The sequence below is a fragment of the Ictalurus furcatus genome, chromosome 8 (assembly GCF_023375685.1).
Source record: "Ictalurus furcatus strain D&B chromosome 8, Billie_1.0, whole genome shotgun sequence".
NCBI classification, from domain to species: Eukaryota; Metazoa; Chordata; class Actinopteri; order Siluriformes; family Ictaluridae; genus Ictalurus; species Ictalurus furcatus.
This window is the reverse complement of record NC_071262.1, coordinates 60,001-77,500: the sequence shown is the minus strand read 5'-3', so window position 1 is coordinate 77,500 and position 17,500 is coordinate 60,001. Positions and strand designations below refer to the sequence as shown.

At 39.5% G+C, this 17,500-nt stretch overlaps 1 protein-coding gene and 1 long non-coding RNA gene across 5 annotated transcripts in view; one reads left to right on the top strand and one right to left on the bottom strand.

Annotated features, from left to right (window-relative positions):
* Nucleotides 1–8,892, top strand: part of LOC128611102 (receptor-type tyrosine-protein phosphatase beta-like) — a 53,130-nt gene extending 44,238 nt beyond the window's left edge. For all 4 annotated transcript variants that reach the window (XM_053630370.1, XM_053630371.1, XM_053630372.1 and 1 more), the window contains 17 exons: nucleotides 15–296; nucleotides 1,099–1,377; nucleotides 1,591–1,740; nucleotides 1,902–2,172; nucleotides 2,334–2,419; nucleotides 2,544–2,649; nucleotides 2,847–2,915; nucleotides 3,040–3,057; nucleotides 3,283–3,364; nucleotides 3,617–3,707; nucleotides 4,472–4,548; nucleotides 4,654–4,788; nucleotides 6,693–6,815; nucleotides 7,063–7,226; nucleotides 7,678–7,813; nucleotides 8,272–8,392; nucleotides 8,642–8,892. In XM_053630370.1, coding sequence (XP_053486345.1) covers nucleotides 15–296; nucleotides 1,099–1,377; nucleotides 1,591–1,740; nucleotides 1,902–2,172; nucleotides 2,334–2,419; nucleotides 2,544–2,649; nucleotides 2,847–2,915; nucleotides 3,040–3,057; nucleotides 3,283–3,364; nucleotides 3,617–3,707; nucleotides 4,472–4,548; nucleotides 4,654–4,788; nucleotides 6,693–6,815; nucleotides 7,063–7,226; nucleotides 7,678–7,813; nucleotides 8,272–8,392; nucleotides 8,642–8,664 — 2,213 coding nt within the window. In that variant the 3' untranslated portion in view covers nucleotides 8,665–8,892. The remainder of the gene's footprint in view (nucleotides 1–14; nucleotides 297–1,098; nucleotides 1,378–1,590; nucleotides 1,741–1,901; nucleotides 2,173–2,333; nucleotides 2,420–2,543; nucleotides 2,650–2,846; nucleotides 2,916–3,039; nucleotides 3,058–3,282; nucleotides 3,365–3,616; nucleotides 3,708–4,471; nucleotides 4,549–4,653; nucleotides 4,789–6,692; nucleotides 6,816–7,062; nucleotides 7,227–7,677; nucleotides 7,814–8,271; nucleotides 8,393–8,641) is intronic.
* Nucleotides 8,893–11,964: 3,072 nt separating this feature from the next.
* LOC128611137 (uncharacterized) lies at nucleotides 11,965–14,400 on the bottom strand. Its single transcript, XR_008386506.1, has 3 exons — nucleotides 14,232–14,400; nucleotides 12,673–12,691; nucleotides 11,965–12,023 (listed from the first exon to the last, which is right to left on the bottom strand). It is a non-coding gene; the product is annotated as an uncharacterized LOC128611137 (long non-coding RNA).
* Between the last annotated feature and the right edge of the window lie 3,100 nt (nucleotides 14,401–17,500).

Sequence of the window (17,500 nt, the reverse complement as noted above, 5' to 3'; positions counted from 1 at the left end):
CTCTCCTCATGCAGCTCCAAAGCCACCATCATTGTTCTCCTATGGAGATGTGACCAACACGTCAGCGGAGGTGAAATGGGCAGGGCCAAATGGATCAGATTATGATGACTTTGATCTGCAGTGGTCTCCGGGTGACGCTCTGTCGGTGATTAACCCGTATCAGAGCACCACGTTACACCGCCGCCTGCTGAGGGGCCTGTACCCGGGACGACTGTACACACTCCGCCTCTGCACCGTCAGCCACACAGGAGGACATGCTACATACAGCCAACATGTCTTCATACACATCCGCACCAGTCAGTGTGTGTGTGTGTGTGCATGTGTGTAATAATGTGTGTGTCTGTGTGTGTGTGTGTGTAATAATCTGTGTGTGTGCGTGTGTGTAATAATCTGTGTGTGTTTGTGTGCGTGTGAAATAATGTGTGTGTGCGTGTGTGTAATAATCTTTGTGCGTGTGTAATAATGTGTGTGTGCACGTGTGTAATAATCTGTGTGTGTAAATGTAATAATCTGTGTGTAATAATCTGTGTGTGTAAGTGTAATAATCTGTGTGTGTGCGTGTATGTAATAATCTGTGTGTGTAATAATGTGTGTGCATGTGTGTAATAATCTGCGCGTGTGTAATAATCTGTGTGTGTAATAATCTGTGTGCATGTGTGTAATCTGTTTCTGTGTGTGTGTGTAATAATCTGTGTGCATGTGTGTAATAATCTGTGTGCATGTGTGTAATAATCTGTGTGTGTGTAATAATCTGTGTGCATGTGTGTAATAATCTGTGTGCATGTGTGTAATAATCTGTGTGTGTGTAATAATCTGCGCGTGTGTAATAATGTGTGTGTGCATGTGTATGTGCATGTGTGTAATAATCTGTGTGTGTGTGCGTCTGTGTAATAATCTGCGTGTGTGTAATAATCTGTGTGTGTGCATGTGTGTAATAATCTGTGTGTATGTAATAATCTGTGTGTTTGTAATAATCTGCACGTGTGTAATAATCTGCGCGTGTGTGTAATGATCTGTGTGTGTAATTGTAATAATCTCTGTGTGTGTGTAATAATCTGTGTGTGTGCATGTGTGTAATAATCTGTGTGTGTGTCTCAGAGCCTCAGAGGATCTCAAGTCTGCACTGCCGGCCGCTGAACTCATCTGAGGTGTTGTGTTCGTGGAGCCCCCCACAGGCTGATTTTGACTGGTACAGGGTGGAGTGTTTCCGTCAGGACTCGGGTGTGTTGGTGATCTCCAATCGAATGCCGCGCAACTCCACACTGTACCACATCACAAACCTGGAACCTTACAAAAGCTACAACATCTCCATTACAGTCATCTCCAACAACGTGGCCAGTGAGGCAGCCGAGCAGAACACCAGCACCATGATCGACCGTTAGTGCACACACACACACACACACACACACACACACGCGCACGCACACTTCAACCTGTGTTCCAGGTTGCTTCCTAACTTTCTGATGTGATACTCCTCTGGCGTCTAGTGTGTGTTTATGTTTGAATTTTAAATTAGAGTAATAACAGTGTGATATCATAGTGAGGTGTGTGTGTGTGTGTGTGTGTGTGTGTGTGTGTGTGTGTGTCTAGGCCCCCCACTGCCCCCCCTGTCCATTCGGGTCAGTAAAAGCATCGTCCACATCACTAAGTCCTCCATCTTCTTCCGTTTTGACTGCAGCTGGTTCAGTGACGCTAATGGAGCTGTCCAGTACTTCAGCATCATCGTAACAGAGTCTGATGGTCAGAACATCCACAGAGTCAGAATTTTTCTTAACAAACACTTATACAATCATTAAGAAATATGTGTTTGTGTGTGTGTGCGTGTGCGTGCATGTGTGTGTTCGTGTGTGTTCACGCATGTGTCTGTGTGCGTGTGTGTGTGCGCGTGTGTGCGTGTGTAGAGAGTGAAGATGTTCAGCCTGAACAGCGCCACCCGCTGCCGTCCTACAGGGATTACATCAATAACACTTCAGTGAAGGTGTATCAGTCAGGATATTTCCCCAGCAATTGTGACTATGGACTCGGCTCCACACACACTTTCAACATCACACTGGGCTCAGGCATGGACATTCTCGGGGGGAAGTGTGAACACACACCCACACACACACTGAGCACGGACACAGAGCGCGGTGTGTACTGCGATGGCCCTCTGAAACCCAACACTGCCTACAGGTCAGCTTACACACACACACACACACACACACACACAAACATACAGAGTGACAATATCACTTCCTATTAGAGTTAACATTCTGTATTGCAGATTTGTACATAACAGTATGTAATACAGAGTATTGTACCTAACCCTTTTAATGTCTCTCTCTCTCTCTCAGAGTAAGTGTGCGAGCGTTCACACGGCTAGCTTCATCTCCTCTCTTTAGAGATACCTTCCTCTCTCCACCTTTAGTCACAGACACAGGTATACACACACACACACATACACACACCTTATCATACAGTTAGCATTTCTTCTGTTTCCATTGTAGTGCTGTGTGTGTGTGTGTGTGTGTGTGTGTGTGTGTGTGTGTGTATCAAACCTACAGAGCCTCTAGTGGGTGTGATTGAGGGAGTAAGTGCTGGACTCTTCCTCATCCTCTCAATGGTGGGAATCATCATCATCCTCATCTGCAGACACAAAACACACAAAGTGTGAGTCAGTATTGCTGTACTTGTGGTGGGTGGGGCTACACAAACATGGGCATGGCTGAATAAAAAGTGGCACAACTGTTCATAGCAAACCGACTATTTAGCAAATCAGCTATCATACCTAAAGCTACTGGATCATTAAAACTATTTCTTTGTGTGTGTGTGTGTGTGTGTGTGTGTGTGTGTGTGTGTGTGTGTAGTGTACAGGAGCCAATGGTGCGGATAAATGTAAGAAGAGACAGAACGACATCAATCTCGAGAATCAGAGGGTATGATGAACATTGCCACTCTCTCTCTCACACACACACACACACACGCGCGCACGTGCGTGCACACATTGTTTTGAAATAATTAGTCATGTTTAATTAACTTTCTTTTTGTTATGAGTTTCAGGAATCGACGCATATCAAGGTAAACACACACAGCATTAATATATTTTAAATAATTTTACAGAGAATCTCAGTGTGTCTAATCTCAGTGTGTCTAATCTCAGTGTGTGTTTGCATTTTATATATATATATAATATATATATATATAATTTTATCTTATTGTGAATCTGGGTGTGATAGACATAATGATACATTTTAATGCCCTTTAACCTTTTGACATTTTTCTCATCTTGTTTTTTATTTGCAGTCCGATTAACATCTTAAACTTCGAGGTTCATCTGACTAAACTGCAAGCTGACTCCAACTACCTGCTGTCTCAGGAATACGAGGTCATTCTCACAGCTGTTTATAATCCACCTTTAATCAGATGAACTGCTCTGTGTGAAACATGAAAATCAGCATCATAACGTAATGACAGAACATTAAAGCTGCTGTATGAGTCGGTAGATCATCTGATAGAACAGTGCCACTGCAGCCTACCTGTGTTTGTGTACATGTGGATTAATCTCCTAGTCAGGATTAATCCCGACTCCACACTGAACACACATGAGAAGTTGTACCTGCTGTTTTGTGTTCTGCAGGATCTGAAGGAAGTGGGTCGGAACCAGCCTCTGGACACGGCGTTACTGCCGGAAAACCGAGGAAAAAACCGCTACAACAACATCCTACCATGTGAGACTCTTCATCTGAGACTAATCAAGTTACAGCACCATCAGGAGTGTATTTTATTCCTCTTATACCACAGCAATTTACCACAGATTATAACTTTTAGTTTAGTAAAGAGCAATACGTCATACTTTTTATCCATTTGTACTTGATAATAATTAATGTTCTGTTAAATGAGTCAGTTCCTGTTGTCACTTACATCATACAGCTACAAACACTCGTTCCTCACCATCCCTCTCTTTCAGAAGTGTAGATATGTAAATATACCTAAAATTGAACCTAATAAAGGTGTCTTAAAAGTCAAAGTCTCTTTATTCTCTCTATTCTCTCTCTATTCTTTATTCTCTCTCTTTAATCTCTCTCTCAATTCTCTCTCTATTCCCTCTCTTTATTCTCTATTCTCTCTTTATTGTCTTTCTCTATACTTTATTCTCTCTCTTTATTCTCTCTCTATTCTCTCCCTTTATGTTCTCTTTATTCTCTCTTTAATCTCTCTCTATTCTCTCTCTTTAATCTCTCTCTCTATTCTCTCTCTATTCCCTCTCTTTATTCTCTCTCTTTATTCTCTCACTATTCTCTGTATTCTTTATTCTCTCTTTATTCTCTCTCTTTATTCTCTCTCTTTATTTTTTATTCTCTCTTTATTCTCTCTCTCTTCTCTCTCTATATTCCCTCTCTCTATTCTCTCTCTTTATTCTCTCTCTCTATTCTTTATTCTCTCTCTGGAAGTCACAACGAAGCGTAAACTCCTCTGTCCTGTTTTTGTTCAGATGATTCGACTCGAGTGAAACTGTCCTGTGTGGATGATGATCCGAGTTCAGACTACATAAACGCCAGCTACATTCCTGTAAGTGTTTGTGTTGTGACGTGTGTTGTGACGTGTGTTGTGATGTATATGTGTAGTGATTAGTTGTGTGTTGAGACATGTGCATGTATGTTGTTTGTGTTAAAGGGGAATAATTTCAGGCGTGAGTACATCGCCACACAGGGACCACTACCTGGCACTAAAGATGATTTCTGGAAAATGGTGTGGGAGCAGAACGTCCACTACATTGTCATGGTGACGCAGTGTGTGGAGAAAGGACGGGTAATGAGAACATCACTGACAAGAACTATAACAAGAATGTCTATAAACAGAACATTTATAATGAGAAGGCTGTTGTAGCCTTCACTATTCCAGGTACCAACAAAGAACCTGCATTTTTTAATCGAATTAGGCGTGACATAGACGAGCCACAAATGTACTGGAACCAGGATTAAGCTCTACCAAAGTGTGGAGGAAAAAAGGGGTTTGCTTTAGGGCTTCAACTAACGATTAGTTTCATAATCAATCAATTCATCGGATGTAAAAAAAAAAAAAAAAAAAAAAAAAAGGCAAATTTTCAGTACCATTTTGTTCATTTATTTAAAATAAAATCCACAAACTGAGAGTTACAAATATTAACTTCAGACTAAAACTTTACATTAACACAACTTTGTACAATTATATATACATTTATATTGTTTTATATATATATATATATATATATATATATATATATATATATATATATATATATATATAATGAGTCTTTATTGATCACACATACATTACAGCACAGTGAAATTATTTTCTTCACACATCACAGCATGTCAGGAAGTTGGGGTCAGAGCGCGGGGTCAGCCATGATACAGCACCTCCTGGAGCAGAGAGGGTTAGGGGCCTTGCTCAAGGACCCAATACTGGCAGTGCTAGGGCTTGAAACCCCAACCTTCGATCAGTAACCTAGAGCCTTAACCGCCAAGCCACCACTGCATATATATATATATATATAAGTATTTATGCATTCTTTTTTATGGATGCACAAAAAAAGCAGTGATAATTAAACTACAATCCTAAACTGATAAAAAATCTCCCTTTCACTGCACCTTATGCTTTCTGTTCCTCACTGCCTTTAGTTATTTTATTTTACTTATGTTTACTTTGATTGTACTGCTTTAATCAGACATTACACTCGCGTCTACACCGCAAGTGAGGAGCAACGCGGCCTCGTTACTAATAGATCATTTCCCTTATAATAAACAACACAATTTACACTACAAGCACAAATCAACATATAATGACATTAAACTTGAATTAAACTAAACCTTTAAGCAGCGTGCACCAGTTTCCCCTGCCCCTTACACACAGTGGAGCATTTTGGATATAAACATAAGTTTGTGCTCGTGCAGCACTGTCGTAAAGTTTACAGGTTACAGTCTTCTTCACTGCGTTTAATATAAAATGCTCCTCTGCCTTAGAGGACGTGGGGGTCGCACACTTTTTCCACTGTCACTTGACGATTACGCCTCCGTCTGTTGGTGACTGAGGTCATGTTGGGTATAAAAGGTAACGCTGACAAACAGTAAGCTGAAGAAATTCATTTTCGTAGACTCTGGGCATCTGCTAATGCTAGTGGCATCACATTACATACTTTTGACATCATGTGCCATCGACTGGGAAATGGCTTATACTTCCAGTTAGTAAAAAAAGCGGTAGTGTTCCATTTGAGACAATATTACCTTTCTAAAATTGCCCAGTACCTCATTTGGAACACAACTTTAGTCTGTAGTCTCTGATGTGTGTTTTCGAACAGAAGTAACGCATTGAGTAAATGTGTCCTGTGCCGTGTGCAGACCGACTAATCATTAATGAGATTCGTTGACAATTCATTGATTTTATTGATTAGTTGTTGCAGCTCTAATTTGCTTATGATCCAAAACTTATGAGCTATTTTATATGTACTACATTATATATTATATTAGCGCAGCCTTTCTGTTCTCAGTAATCCTCAGCATTAATATCCCTGATTACTGCACTATATTATTATATTACTCCCCATGCACCGTGTACAGCCAATCAACTCCACAGCCACAATATCCTGAACTGTGTGTGTGTATATATGCGTGAGTGTGTATATATGTGTGTATATGTGTGTGTGTGTGTGTGGGTGTGTGTGTGTGCGCACGCAGGTGAAATGTGACCACTACTGGCCATTTGATCAGGACCCACTGTATTATGGAGACCTGATCGTGCGGATGCAGTCCGAGTCAGTTCTACCAGAGTGGACCATCCGGGAGTTTAAGATCTGTAGTGTAAGTAACACTCATTTAGCTCAGATTATCTGGAGAATGCCCCCCCCATTCTCTCTCTCTCTCTCTCTCTCTCTCTCACACACACACACACACACACACACACACACACACACACACAATGACTACAACTAACATCTCATTTGTGTTCTTACAAGGACATAATGAAGCAATTAAATTCAAATTTATTTATATAGCACTTTTACAATGAACAATGAACAAGTGTGTGTGTGTGTGTGTGTGTGTACAGGAGGATCAGTTGAATTACTGTAGAACTGTGCGTCAGTTCCACTACACCGTGTGGCCCGATCATGGAGTTCCTGAAAGCACTCAGTCTCTGGTGCAGTTTGTTCGCACTGTGAGAGATTACATCAACAGAACCCCGGGTTCCGGACCTTCCATCATCCACTGCAGGTATACACACACGCACACACACACACAGGAACTCAAAAGGTGTGACACATTGTGTCCATCCACAAATATAGTTGTTTGCGTTGTTTTTGATTCATGTTCTGCTTTTGGTTCTAGTTCTGGTTTTAATTCCAATTATATTTAGGATCTAGTTCTGATTGTTATGCTGGTTTTGGCTCTTACTCCTGCTTTTATTTGTGTTTTTGTTTGGATTCACATTCTGTAGCTCCATATTTTCTGTTTTGTATGTAGTTGTATATGTTTTATTTACATGTTGTGGTTGTTGATCCAGTTCCTGTTCTGGTTCTAGGTCTGCTCTACTTTTTTTTGTTTGTAATTGTAGTTTCTGATTATTGTTCCTGTTCCACATTAGGCTCTGTTTCTAGATGTAATGCTTAGCTTTTTTGTTGTACGTGTTCCTCTGTGTGTTCCTGTGTGTGTGTGTGTGTGTCAGTGCTGGGGTGGGCCGTACTGGAACCTTCATTGTTCTGGACCGGGTTCTGCAGCAGCTAAACACTAAAGACACAGTGGACATTTATGGTGCTGTGTTTGACCTGAGACTGCATCGCTCACACATGGTGCAGACTGAGGTGAGACACAACCTCTGACCTCATTCACTGTTCCATAACAAATTACTTCAGGGTTAAGTGAAATAACAGTGTTATCGTCTCTGCACAATATTACACTGCCATGATGTCCAGTGACGTTTACTCTGATTATATTTTATTACCAGACCTGCAGTAGGATCGCCACAGTTTAATACTGGAGTATGCTAGTGCGAGTTATCACTCAAAAATATGCAGACTTTGTTTTCTCCAAGAAAATGAGAGATGAGACATTCGACATATGAATCTGTAATGACTGCGCAGATGTTCTGAACTCTCTGATATTAACTGATGCCATCTGAAAGCCCCACCCCCTTAACCCATCTCACATTGTTGATCAAATGGTAAATCATGAGCAGGGAAAAATCAACAGCACACAAATCTATTACTCAAGACCACATTTAACTCTGTGTGTGTGTGTGTGTGTGTGTGTGTGTGAGCAGAGTCAGTACACATACCTGCACCAGTGTGTGCGTGACGTTCTTCGTGCAAGAAAGTTACGGAGTGAGCAAGAGAACCCGCTGTATCCTGTCTACGAGAACGTGCCTCCAGAGAACCACTGGGGTCAGAACACACTTTTATTTAAAAAAAACACTCAAACATAAAGTATGAATATAGTGTGTGTGTGTGTGTGTGTGTGTGTGTGTGTGTTTCAGGATGCAGAATCATAAAGAATAAGCAAAATTAATATAATTAAATTAATCTTTCACTTTGTATATAAAATCATGGCTGTGAATTCTGAATGTTTTTAGGATGTTTAGGTATTTAACTCTTTCATATGCTGTACATTTATTTTATTTATTTGAATTACAGACAGAGTGCACATGCGCCGTTAAAACTGCATGGACCGGATGAAGACTTCACTGTTGAAACACTGAATTAAATGTATATTAATTTTATTTTTATAGATCATGTGTAAGTATTATAAACACTGTGTATACTGTTTATAAATCTCGTACATAAGCTACTGTACAGGACTGAGTGAATGTTAACATACAAAATTAAGACTTTTTATTGCAAGTTTTTGAGTATAATTTTGAACTTGGTTTATTATCATTACAGTGTTGCTATATATATATATATATATATATATATATATATATATATATAATATATATTATATATATATATATATATGGGCCTATTAATTACGCATTTTTTATGATTTTTAAAACATTTAAATTAAAAAGAGAAAAGGAAAAAAAAAGTTTATACTTAAGCTTTGTTTCTGAATATTTATTAAATTACAAATAACTAAATAAAAGAAAAAGTGGTGTTAATAAGGTATAACGAGACACAGGTGAGATTACTGAGGCATGTGAAATGCTAGCGCTTAGGGTAGTGTAGTTCTGTGCCCTTTGTCGCTACCATGAGAATACCAAACTTGAGTGTTTATTAAACATCCAGAAAAATTACAACAAAATATAAACATAATTAAAAAATTGTTATACACTAGGTGGAAAAAATATAAGTACCTTTCCTACTTTCCCAAACATTAAGAGAGTAATTAGCACCCAGGTGTTACTAACAAAAGACTGATGTTCTGGAGCACTCAGGTGTGTGTCTACATCAGCCATGACCTCAGAGAAGCAACTGTTGCTGCTTATCAATCTGGAAAGTGTTATAAGACCATCTGCAAACAATCTGAAATTAAATTCAGCTTTATTTGTATAGTGCATTTAACAATGGACATTGTCCCAAAGCAGCTTTACAAATTAATATATATATATAACTCTCCTGATAAACCCTAATTCTAATGAAGATCAACCCACACCTCTGATACTGACTTTAAACCAAAAACTGCAAACAGGAAAAAGAGAAAATTCACTCATATTATTCATTTATAATTAATTAACGCTTAACTGTTCTGCAGAATAAATTGAATTTAAATATTTAGTAAGTTGCTGTAAGTTTCTGCACTCTTTGTGATGCACTGATCCCTCCTGACCCCCAGGTGTCTCCATCTGATCATCCTGAGGAGCACATTGTAGAAACACATAACCTCATTTAATCCAATTATAATACAATGTGTTAAAATATTTCATATTTTATATAATTTATACAAATGTTTATAAATTCTACATATATTTTTGTAATACATCTGTTTTATTAATTTTTTATTTTATTTTATTCATTAGTGTGTTTTATGCCTTTGTTCACTGCTATTGTTAGTATCATTTGTCATATTCTTTTGCTTTGGTAACACTGTCACTAAACCGTCATGCCAATCAAGCACACTGAACTTGAACGAGAGGAGAGAGAGACAGACAGACAGACAGACAGACATGTATGGGGGGGATTTTACCCAGCTGGATTTTATTAATGATTCACTGTGAGAAAACGTCTCGGGGAAACTTTGTAGATTTACTAACACACACACACACACACACACACACACACACACACACACACACACACACAATCCACAACTGATGTAAAGAGGTTCCTGAGCTGTATAATAACTTTTTTAATGCTTACAACTACATTTACATTTATTCATTTAGCAGATGCTTCTACCCAAAGCGACTTACAAATGAGAAAATACAAGCAAAGCGATATATCAAGCGGAGAACATTACGAGTAGTGCTACTGTACAAGATTTATAATTGAGTTCCAGAAGAAGCAAAGTGCGCAGAGTAGAGGTGTGAGTGCCAGAGTAAATTTTTTTTTTTTTTTATGAGTTGGTTAGGTGTTGACGGAAGAGGTGGGTCTTTAGCTGTTTTTTGAAGATGGTGAGAGATTCTGCGGTCCGGATTGAGGTTGGAAGTTCATTCCACCACTGAGGGACAGTTAGTTTGAATTTTCTTGAAAGGGACCTTGAGCCACGCTGAGTAGGCACTACTAAGCGTTGGTCTGTGATTGATCGCAGATTGCGTGAGGGAACGTAAGGAGGGCGCTGTTCCAGACAAGGTCTTGTAGGTGAGCATCAAGGCCTTGAATTTGATGCGGGCGGCTACAGGAAGCCAGTGGAGGAGATGAAGAGGGGTGTGACATGGGTTCTCTTGGGCTGGTGGAAGACGAGGCGCGCTGCTGCATTCTGAATCATCTGAAGGGGTTTGATGGAGCTGCTGGGAGGCCCGAGAGTAGTGAGTTGCAGTAGTCCAGTTTTGAGATAACAAGAGCCTGGACTAGTTTCTGTGTAGCCTGTTCGGTGAGGTAGGGTCTGATTTTCTTGATGTTGTACAACTAGCTACAAGAGTGAGATCCCGACTATTGTGTAAACACATACTGATTACAATTACATGTTGGTGACTTAAACTGATTCATTTATTCATTCAGTTATTCATTGTACAGTGATAGACTTAAATCTAAAACTCTATGGAAATTATAAAATGGCCGTGATGCTTATAATGAAGATCTCCACACACTGCTATATAGTATACGTTTATAGAAGAGAAATGATTTATAATCTCACTACAGGATGGGATTCCTTGTGAGTCTGGTTCCTCTCAAGGTTTCTTCCTCATGACGTCTCAGGGAGTTTTTAATTGCCACCGTCACCTCTGGCTGCTCATTAGGGATAAATCTAAATCTATAACTATATCTGGAGATCTCTAAAGCTGCTTTGTGACAATGTCCATTGTTAAAAGTGCCATATAAATAAATCTGAATTGAATTCAATTGAAGGTTTTTGTTCTGTGTAATTTAGTCAAATGTGTGAATGCTGTCAAATTCTCACACCAACAGTTTGATGTCACTCCAGTTCTCCATTTCTCCATCTCCCCAGTTTTCCATTTCTCCATCTCCCCAGTTCTCCATTTCTCCAGTTCTTCAGTTCTCCATCTCCCCAGTTCTCCATTTCTCCATCCCCCCAGTTCTCCATTTCTCCACCTCCCCAGTTCTCCATTTCTCCATCTCCCCAGTTCTCCATTTCTCCATCTCCCCAGTTCTCCATTTCTCCAGTTCTTCAGTTCTCCATCTCCCCAGTTCTCCATTTCTCCATCTCCAGTTCTCCATTTCTCCATCTCCCCAGTTCTCCATTTCTCCATCTCCCCGGTTCTCCATTTCTCCATCTCCCTAGTTCTCCATTTCTCCATCTCCCCGGTTCTTCAGTTCTCCATCTCCCCAGTTCTTCAGTTCTCCATCTCCCCAGTTCTTCAGTTCTCCATCTCCCCAGTTCTTCAGTTCTCCATCTCCCCAGTTCTCAATTTCTCTAGTTCTTCAGTTCTCCATCTCCCCAGTTCTTCATTTCCTTCTGTGCTTAATATGTGAATTAAACACTGATTTATTACAGTATTAAAAAACAGTGACAGGCGATGAAGATAAATTCTACACTATGAAACGAACTCATCACCACTACTGTAAAGTCAAATAAACTGAACTGTGTAAATGTGTAAATTCACTCTGTAATGAAGCATAAAAACTTTGGGTACATCCTCTGTATTTGTGTGTGTGTGTGTGTTCAATATGCATTCTTCAGTAACACACATACACACACAACAGATGTTTGTGATTCTCCACATAAACTAATAGTGTTTAAATATAGACCCTATTCTTCCCAGGCAGAGGAGTCATGACAAAAACATGAAGACTAGGGTCAAAGGTCACAAGGTCACTGCTGTAGCTTCTCTCTCTCTCTGTCTGTCTGTCTCTCTCTCTCTCTCTCTCTCTGTGGGCTACTACAGCTTGTCTGCTTCTACATTGAGGAGAGAACATCAGATATGACACACACGTATTTATTTTAAACCTGAAGGAATTTGTATTCAGGACAGCATTGTTTTATCAGTCAGTCCTGAGTCCTCAGTCAGTGTGATCTTTTCTTTTAAAGATAAATAGAATAGATAATCAACCACACTACTGTGTTCATGAAGAGCTCTTACATTGAATATAAAAAGTTTACACACCTGTTACAATGGCAGGTTTCTGTGATGTAAAAAAAGAGAAACAATTAGAAGAAATAATTTTAGATCTTTTTCCACCTTTAATGTGAAATAGCAACCAGCAACATTAAAGTGGGGAAAAAAAACAATATAAAGGTTTCAGGGGGAAAAAAGCTTATAATAAACTGGTTGCATAAGTGTGCACACCCTTTTATAATGGGGTGTGTGTCTGTTCTCAGAATTAACCAATCACATGCCATCTCATGTTCAAGAATAAATATCATACACCTGTCTTCATAAAGTGATTGTGATTAACCCAAAATAAAGATCCGATTACTGAAAGTGCTTAAAAAGCATGTACTGTATCTCAGTGTGGAAAAGTATCCATCAGGAAATGGGTACAACATTTTTTTTACAAATCATTAGATGTACCATGGAACACTGTGAAGGCCGTCATCAACAAGTGAAGAAAATGGAGCACCACAGTGACGTCACTAACCCAAAGCACAAATCCAAGTCAACAAAGGAACCGCTTCAGAAGAAGAGAACCAACATTTCAGAGCCCTGATCTAAATCCCATCAAAAACATGAAGAGGAATGACTTGAAGCGGGCTGTGTACAGGAGATCCCCTCACTATGTGATCGATCTGAAGCGTTTTTACAAAGAAGAGTGGAATAAAATTGCCAAAGGTTCTAAGTTGGAAGCCTCTTACCCAAAAACACTGAGAGCTGTATTACATGCAAAAGGTGCTTTAACAAAGTATTAGTCAAGGTGTGTGCACACTTATAGCATATGCTACCAGGCTATTGTAAGTTTTTTCTTAAAATGTTCCCCCTAAAATGTGTCATGTCTTTTTTTATTTAAATTTTGTTGGACATTGAAAACACCTCCACGAAGACCTTGTGGTCAGTGTTAAACTCTCTGATGAGAGTGGTGAAGAATATCTCCCTTTATTATTTCTAATAGCAGTTTGATTACTTCTGGTTCTATCTGTTCCAGGAAATGTGAAGGTAAGGGATCTAATACACATGTTTATGACTGTAAAAAGGAAATTCAGTCTTTTGGATTGGAGTTAAAGGTTTGAATCACTCTGTGGTGTGGTTATATTGTTGTCTATGTATTTATTTATCAAACTGTCTGACTTTACGTTAATACTCTGAACTTTCTGTCTGATGTTTCCAATTTGGTTATGAACTCAAAGTCATCGCTTCTACATACTGTTGGTGTTTGTGCTTCTGTGGTGGTCTTGTTTCTATTTAACTGAACTACTGTATTCAATCAGAATCTAGGATTATTTCTGGAGAGATAATCTGATCTCACAGCTCTAAATCTGAGGCAGGAAGTGATGCAGTGTGTTTATCTACATCCACAAAGCTTGTTCTCACAACACACACACACACACACACACACACACAAAGCATGCAGTCTTTAGACATAAATTGTGGAATTTTGTTGGAATATTTAATGTGTTTACAGAACAACCCCACATTCAGAGCATAAAACACAAACACTTTTACAGGGAACCTCTCAGAAAGAGTTCCAAACTAGAACCCTTTTAGGAAACCAAGAACCTTTAACTAACCTTTTAAAAACGCTTGAACGCTTTATTTTGACAAGTGTGTGTCCAAGTATTCGTAAAAATTTAATACATCCGCTCTTAAAAATGGCGACATCCGGTCCAAAATCTATAAAATAAACACGGAATGGTTTTCTCTAATAACAGCGACACCCGCCGCCCATCTCTCTCTCTCTCTCTCTCTCTCTTACTTTCTCTCTCTCTCTCTCTCTCTCTCTCTCTCTTACTCTCTGGGTCGGTGTCGCGCGCATCATCGCCCGGATAAAAGAGTAGCACGCGCCTGGCGGACTGATTTCTCACCTGTGGAGCGCGCGCGTGCTGGATTCTCCTCGCGCAGGTAAGTGAACTTCACAAACGACTCATTGCAACACAAAGCTCGCGCGTGCATTTATTTCTGTTTTCATTTATTACTTTTTTATTTATTTTTTATTGTTTTATTTTTAACATTTCAGATTATTTGCTCTCGCGCTGTTATTCAGAGTCGCAGTGTGTTTTTGTTTTTTAATTTAGAGTTTCTTTTCACGTGGAGATTTATATAGTTTCATCAGAATATTTATTAAACACCGGAATATTCAATTGTGCGTGTGTGCGTGCCATCTCTTGCATATGCACGTGCCATATTTACGCTGTTGATATGGTTTCCTTGTTTACACACACACACACACACACACACACAGAGAGAGAGATCTGTGATCAACCATCTCAATTCCCTTCACCTGCCTCTGTCAATCCAGTGTGTGAATAAACTCTGAAGCAAAACTGTGTGTGTGTGTGTGTGTGTGTGTGTGTGTGTGTGTGTGTCAGCATGACACAGGCTGTAGGTGAGCTTAAAGTCGGACTGCAAAATTTCACTGTGGTGCTGAGTTTGTGTGTGTGCTTAGAGTTACAGCCACACCCTCAGATAAAAGGGCACTAAACTGTACCTTTTTTGTTGCTGGGGTGGTACCCGTGTTGGTACGTTTTAATGTGGAGCTGTAAATGTGGATCTAGTGCAGCTTCATAAATGTCGCATTACAAATGTAGCTTTTAAGGTCATTAGGGACTGATCTAAAAATCACAAATATAAAAGTGTAAATATATAAATTTTATAAGCAGCTGCAGTGTTTAATGCACTGGATAAATATAACAAGTTAATAAATATGATTTATTTTATTATATCTCAATTGAAACACATTAAACAGGTGGAACACACACACATACTCACTGACAAGTAGACCCATAGACTGATGCTGCCACCACCATGTTTCACCATAAGGATGGTATCACTAGTTGATGAGCAGTACCTGGTTTTTGCGAGCTTTAGTGCTTGGAGTTCTGCATAAAGGCTTGATTGATGGAGTTTTTCTGAGGTGATCTGTGAGCCTCTAGATCTGCTCCTTTACCTAAGAAAAAAAATTCACAAAAAGCTTGAGTAAAGAAATATGTTTTCAGCCTGGACTTAAACACTGAGACTGTGTCTGAGTCCCGAACACTAATTGGAAGACTGTTCCATAACTGTGGGGCTCTATAAGAGAAAGCTCTTCCCCCTGCTGTAGCCTTCACTATTCCAGGTACCAACAAATAGCCTGCACCTTCTGATCTATGCAGGCGTGGCAGATCATAAAAGACCAAAAGGTCACTCAGTCACTGTGGCGCGAGACCATTTAGTGCTTTATAGGTTAATAATAGTATTTTATAATCAGTGTGAGATTTCACTGGGAGCCAATGCAGTGTGTATAAGATCAGGGTGATGTGGGCGTATCTTCTGGTTCTAGTTAGGACTCTAGCAGCTGCATTCTGGACTAACTGGAGTTTGTTTATGCTCCTACTGGAACATCCAGACAGTAAGGCATTACAGTAATCTAGTCTAGAGGTGACGAAAGCATGAACTAATATTTCTGCATCATATAGTGACAATATATTTCTTATCTTAGAAATATTTCTGAGATGAAAGAAGACTATCCTAGTAATATTATCTACATGAGCATCAGATGATAGACTGGAGTCAATAATCACACCAAGGTGTTGAAACATGATGAAACAGAAAGACCATCCAGAGTTACTGTGAGATCAGAAAGATTAGTTCTAGCTACACGTGGTCCTAGTACAAGTTCTTCTGTCTTATCAGAATTAAGTAAAATGAAGTTAATAGTCATCCAACGTCTAATGTCCTTGACACATTGCTCAACTTTACTAAGCTTCTGTCTGTCCTCTGGCTTCGCTGAAACATACAGCTGTGTATCATCAGCATAACAGTGGAAGATAATTCCATGTTTACGAATAATTTGACCTAGAGGTAGTATATATAAAGTAAAAAGCAGTGGGCCTAAAACAGAACCTTGTGGAACACCAAATTTAACCTCGGTATGCGTGGAGAAGTCTCCATTTACATCTACGAACTGATAACGATCAGTCAGATAAGACCTGAGCCAGGAGAGGACTGTTCCCTTAATGCCAACAACATTTTCTAGTCTATCAAGGAGAATAGTGTGATCTATAGTATCAAAAGCTGCACTAAGGTCGAGTAACACAGGCAGCGAGACACAACCCTGATCAGAGGTCAGTAGAAGGTCATTTACTACTTTAACTGACGCTGTCTCTGTGCTATGATGAGGTCTAAATCCTGACTGATACATTTCATGAATGTTGTTCCTGTGTAAGTACGAGCAGAGCTGCTGTGTACAACCTTTTCTAATATCTTAGAGATGAAGGGGAGATTTGATATCGGTCTATAGCTGGACAGTTGAGAGGGGTCAAGGTCAGGTTTTTAATCAGGGGTTTAATAACTGATAGTTTAAATGATTTAGGAACATAGCCAGTGCTAAGGGAAGAATTGATTATATTTAGAAGGGGTGTGATTACTTCTGGAATAATCAGTTTGAAGAAACATGTAGGTAAAGGATCTAGTACACAAGTTGATGATTTTGATGAAGAAATTAATTTAAATAGTTTGGTTAAATGCAGTCATATGAATCTTTCAAGAGGGTAATACACATTATAATTATTACCATGGAGGACCATTGGGGTTGCCAGTAGAGCAGGTTGTCCACTAATCACAGGATTGGCGGTTCGATTCCCAGCCTATGTGCCTGCATGTAGAGTTCAAGACACTGAACTCCAGGTTGCTCCTGATGGCAGGCTAGCGCCTTGCATGGTAGCTCTGCTACCATTCGTGTGTGTGAATGAGAAACCATGTAAAACACTTTGTAGAACCGCTAGGGTTAAAAGGCGCTATATAAGTGCAGACCATCTACCATGGGGACACAGACGGATCACGTTCAGGTTTGTTGGGGAAG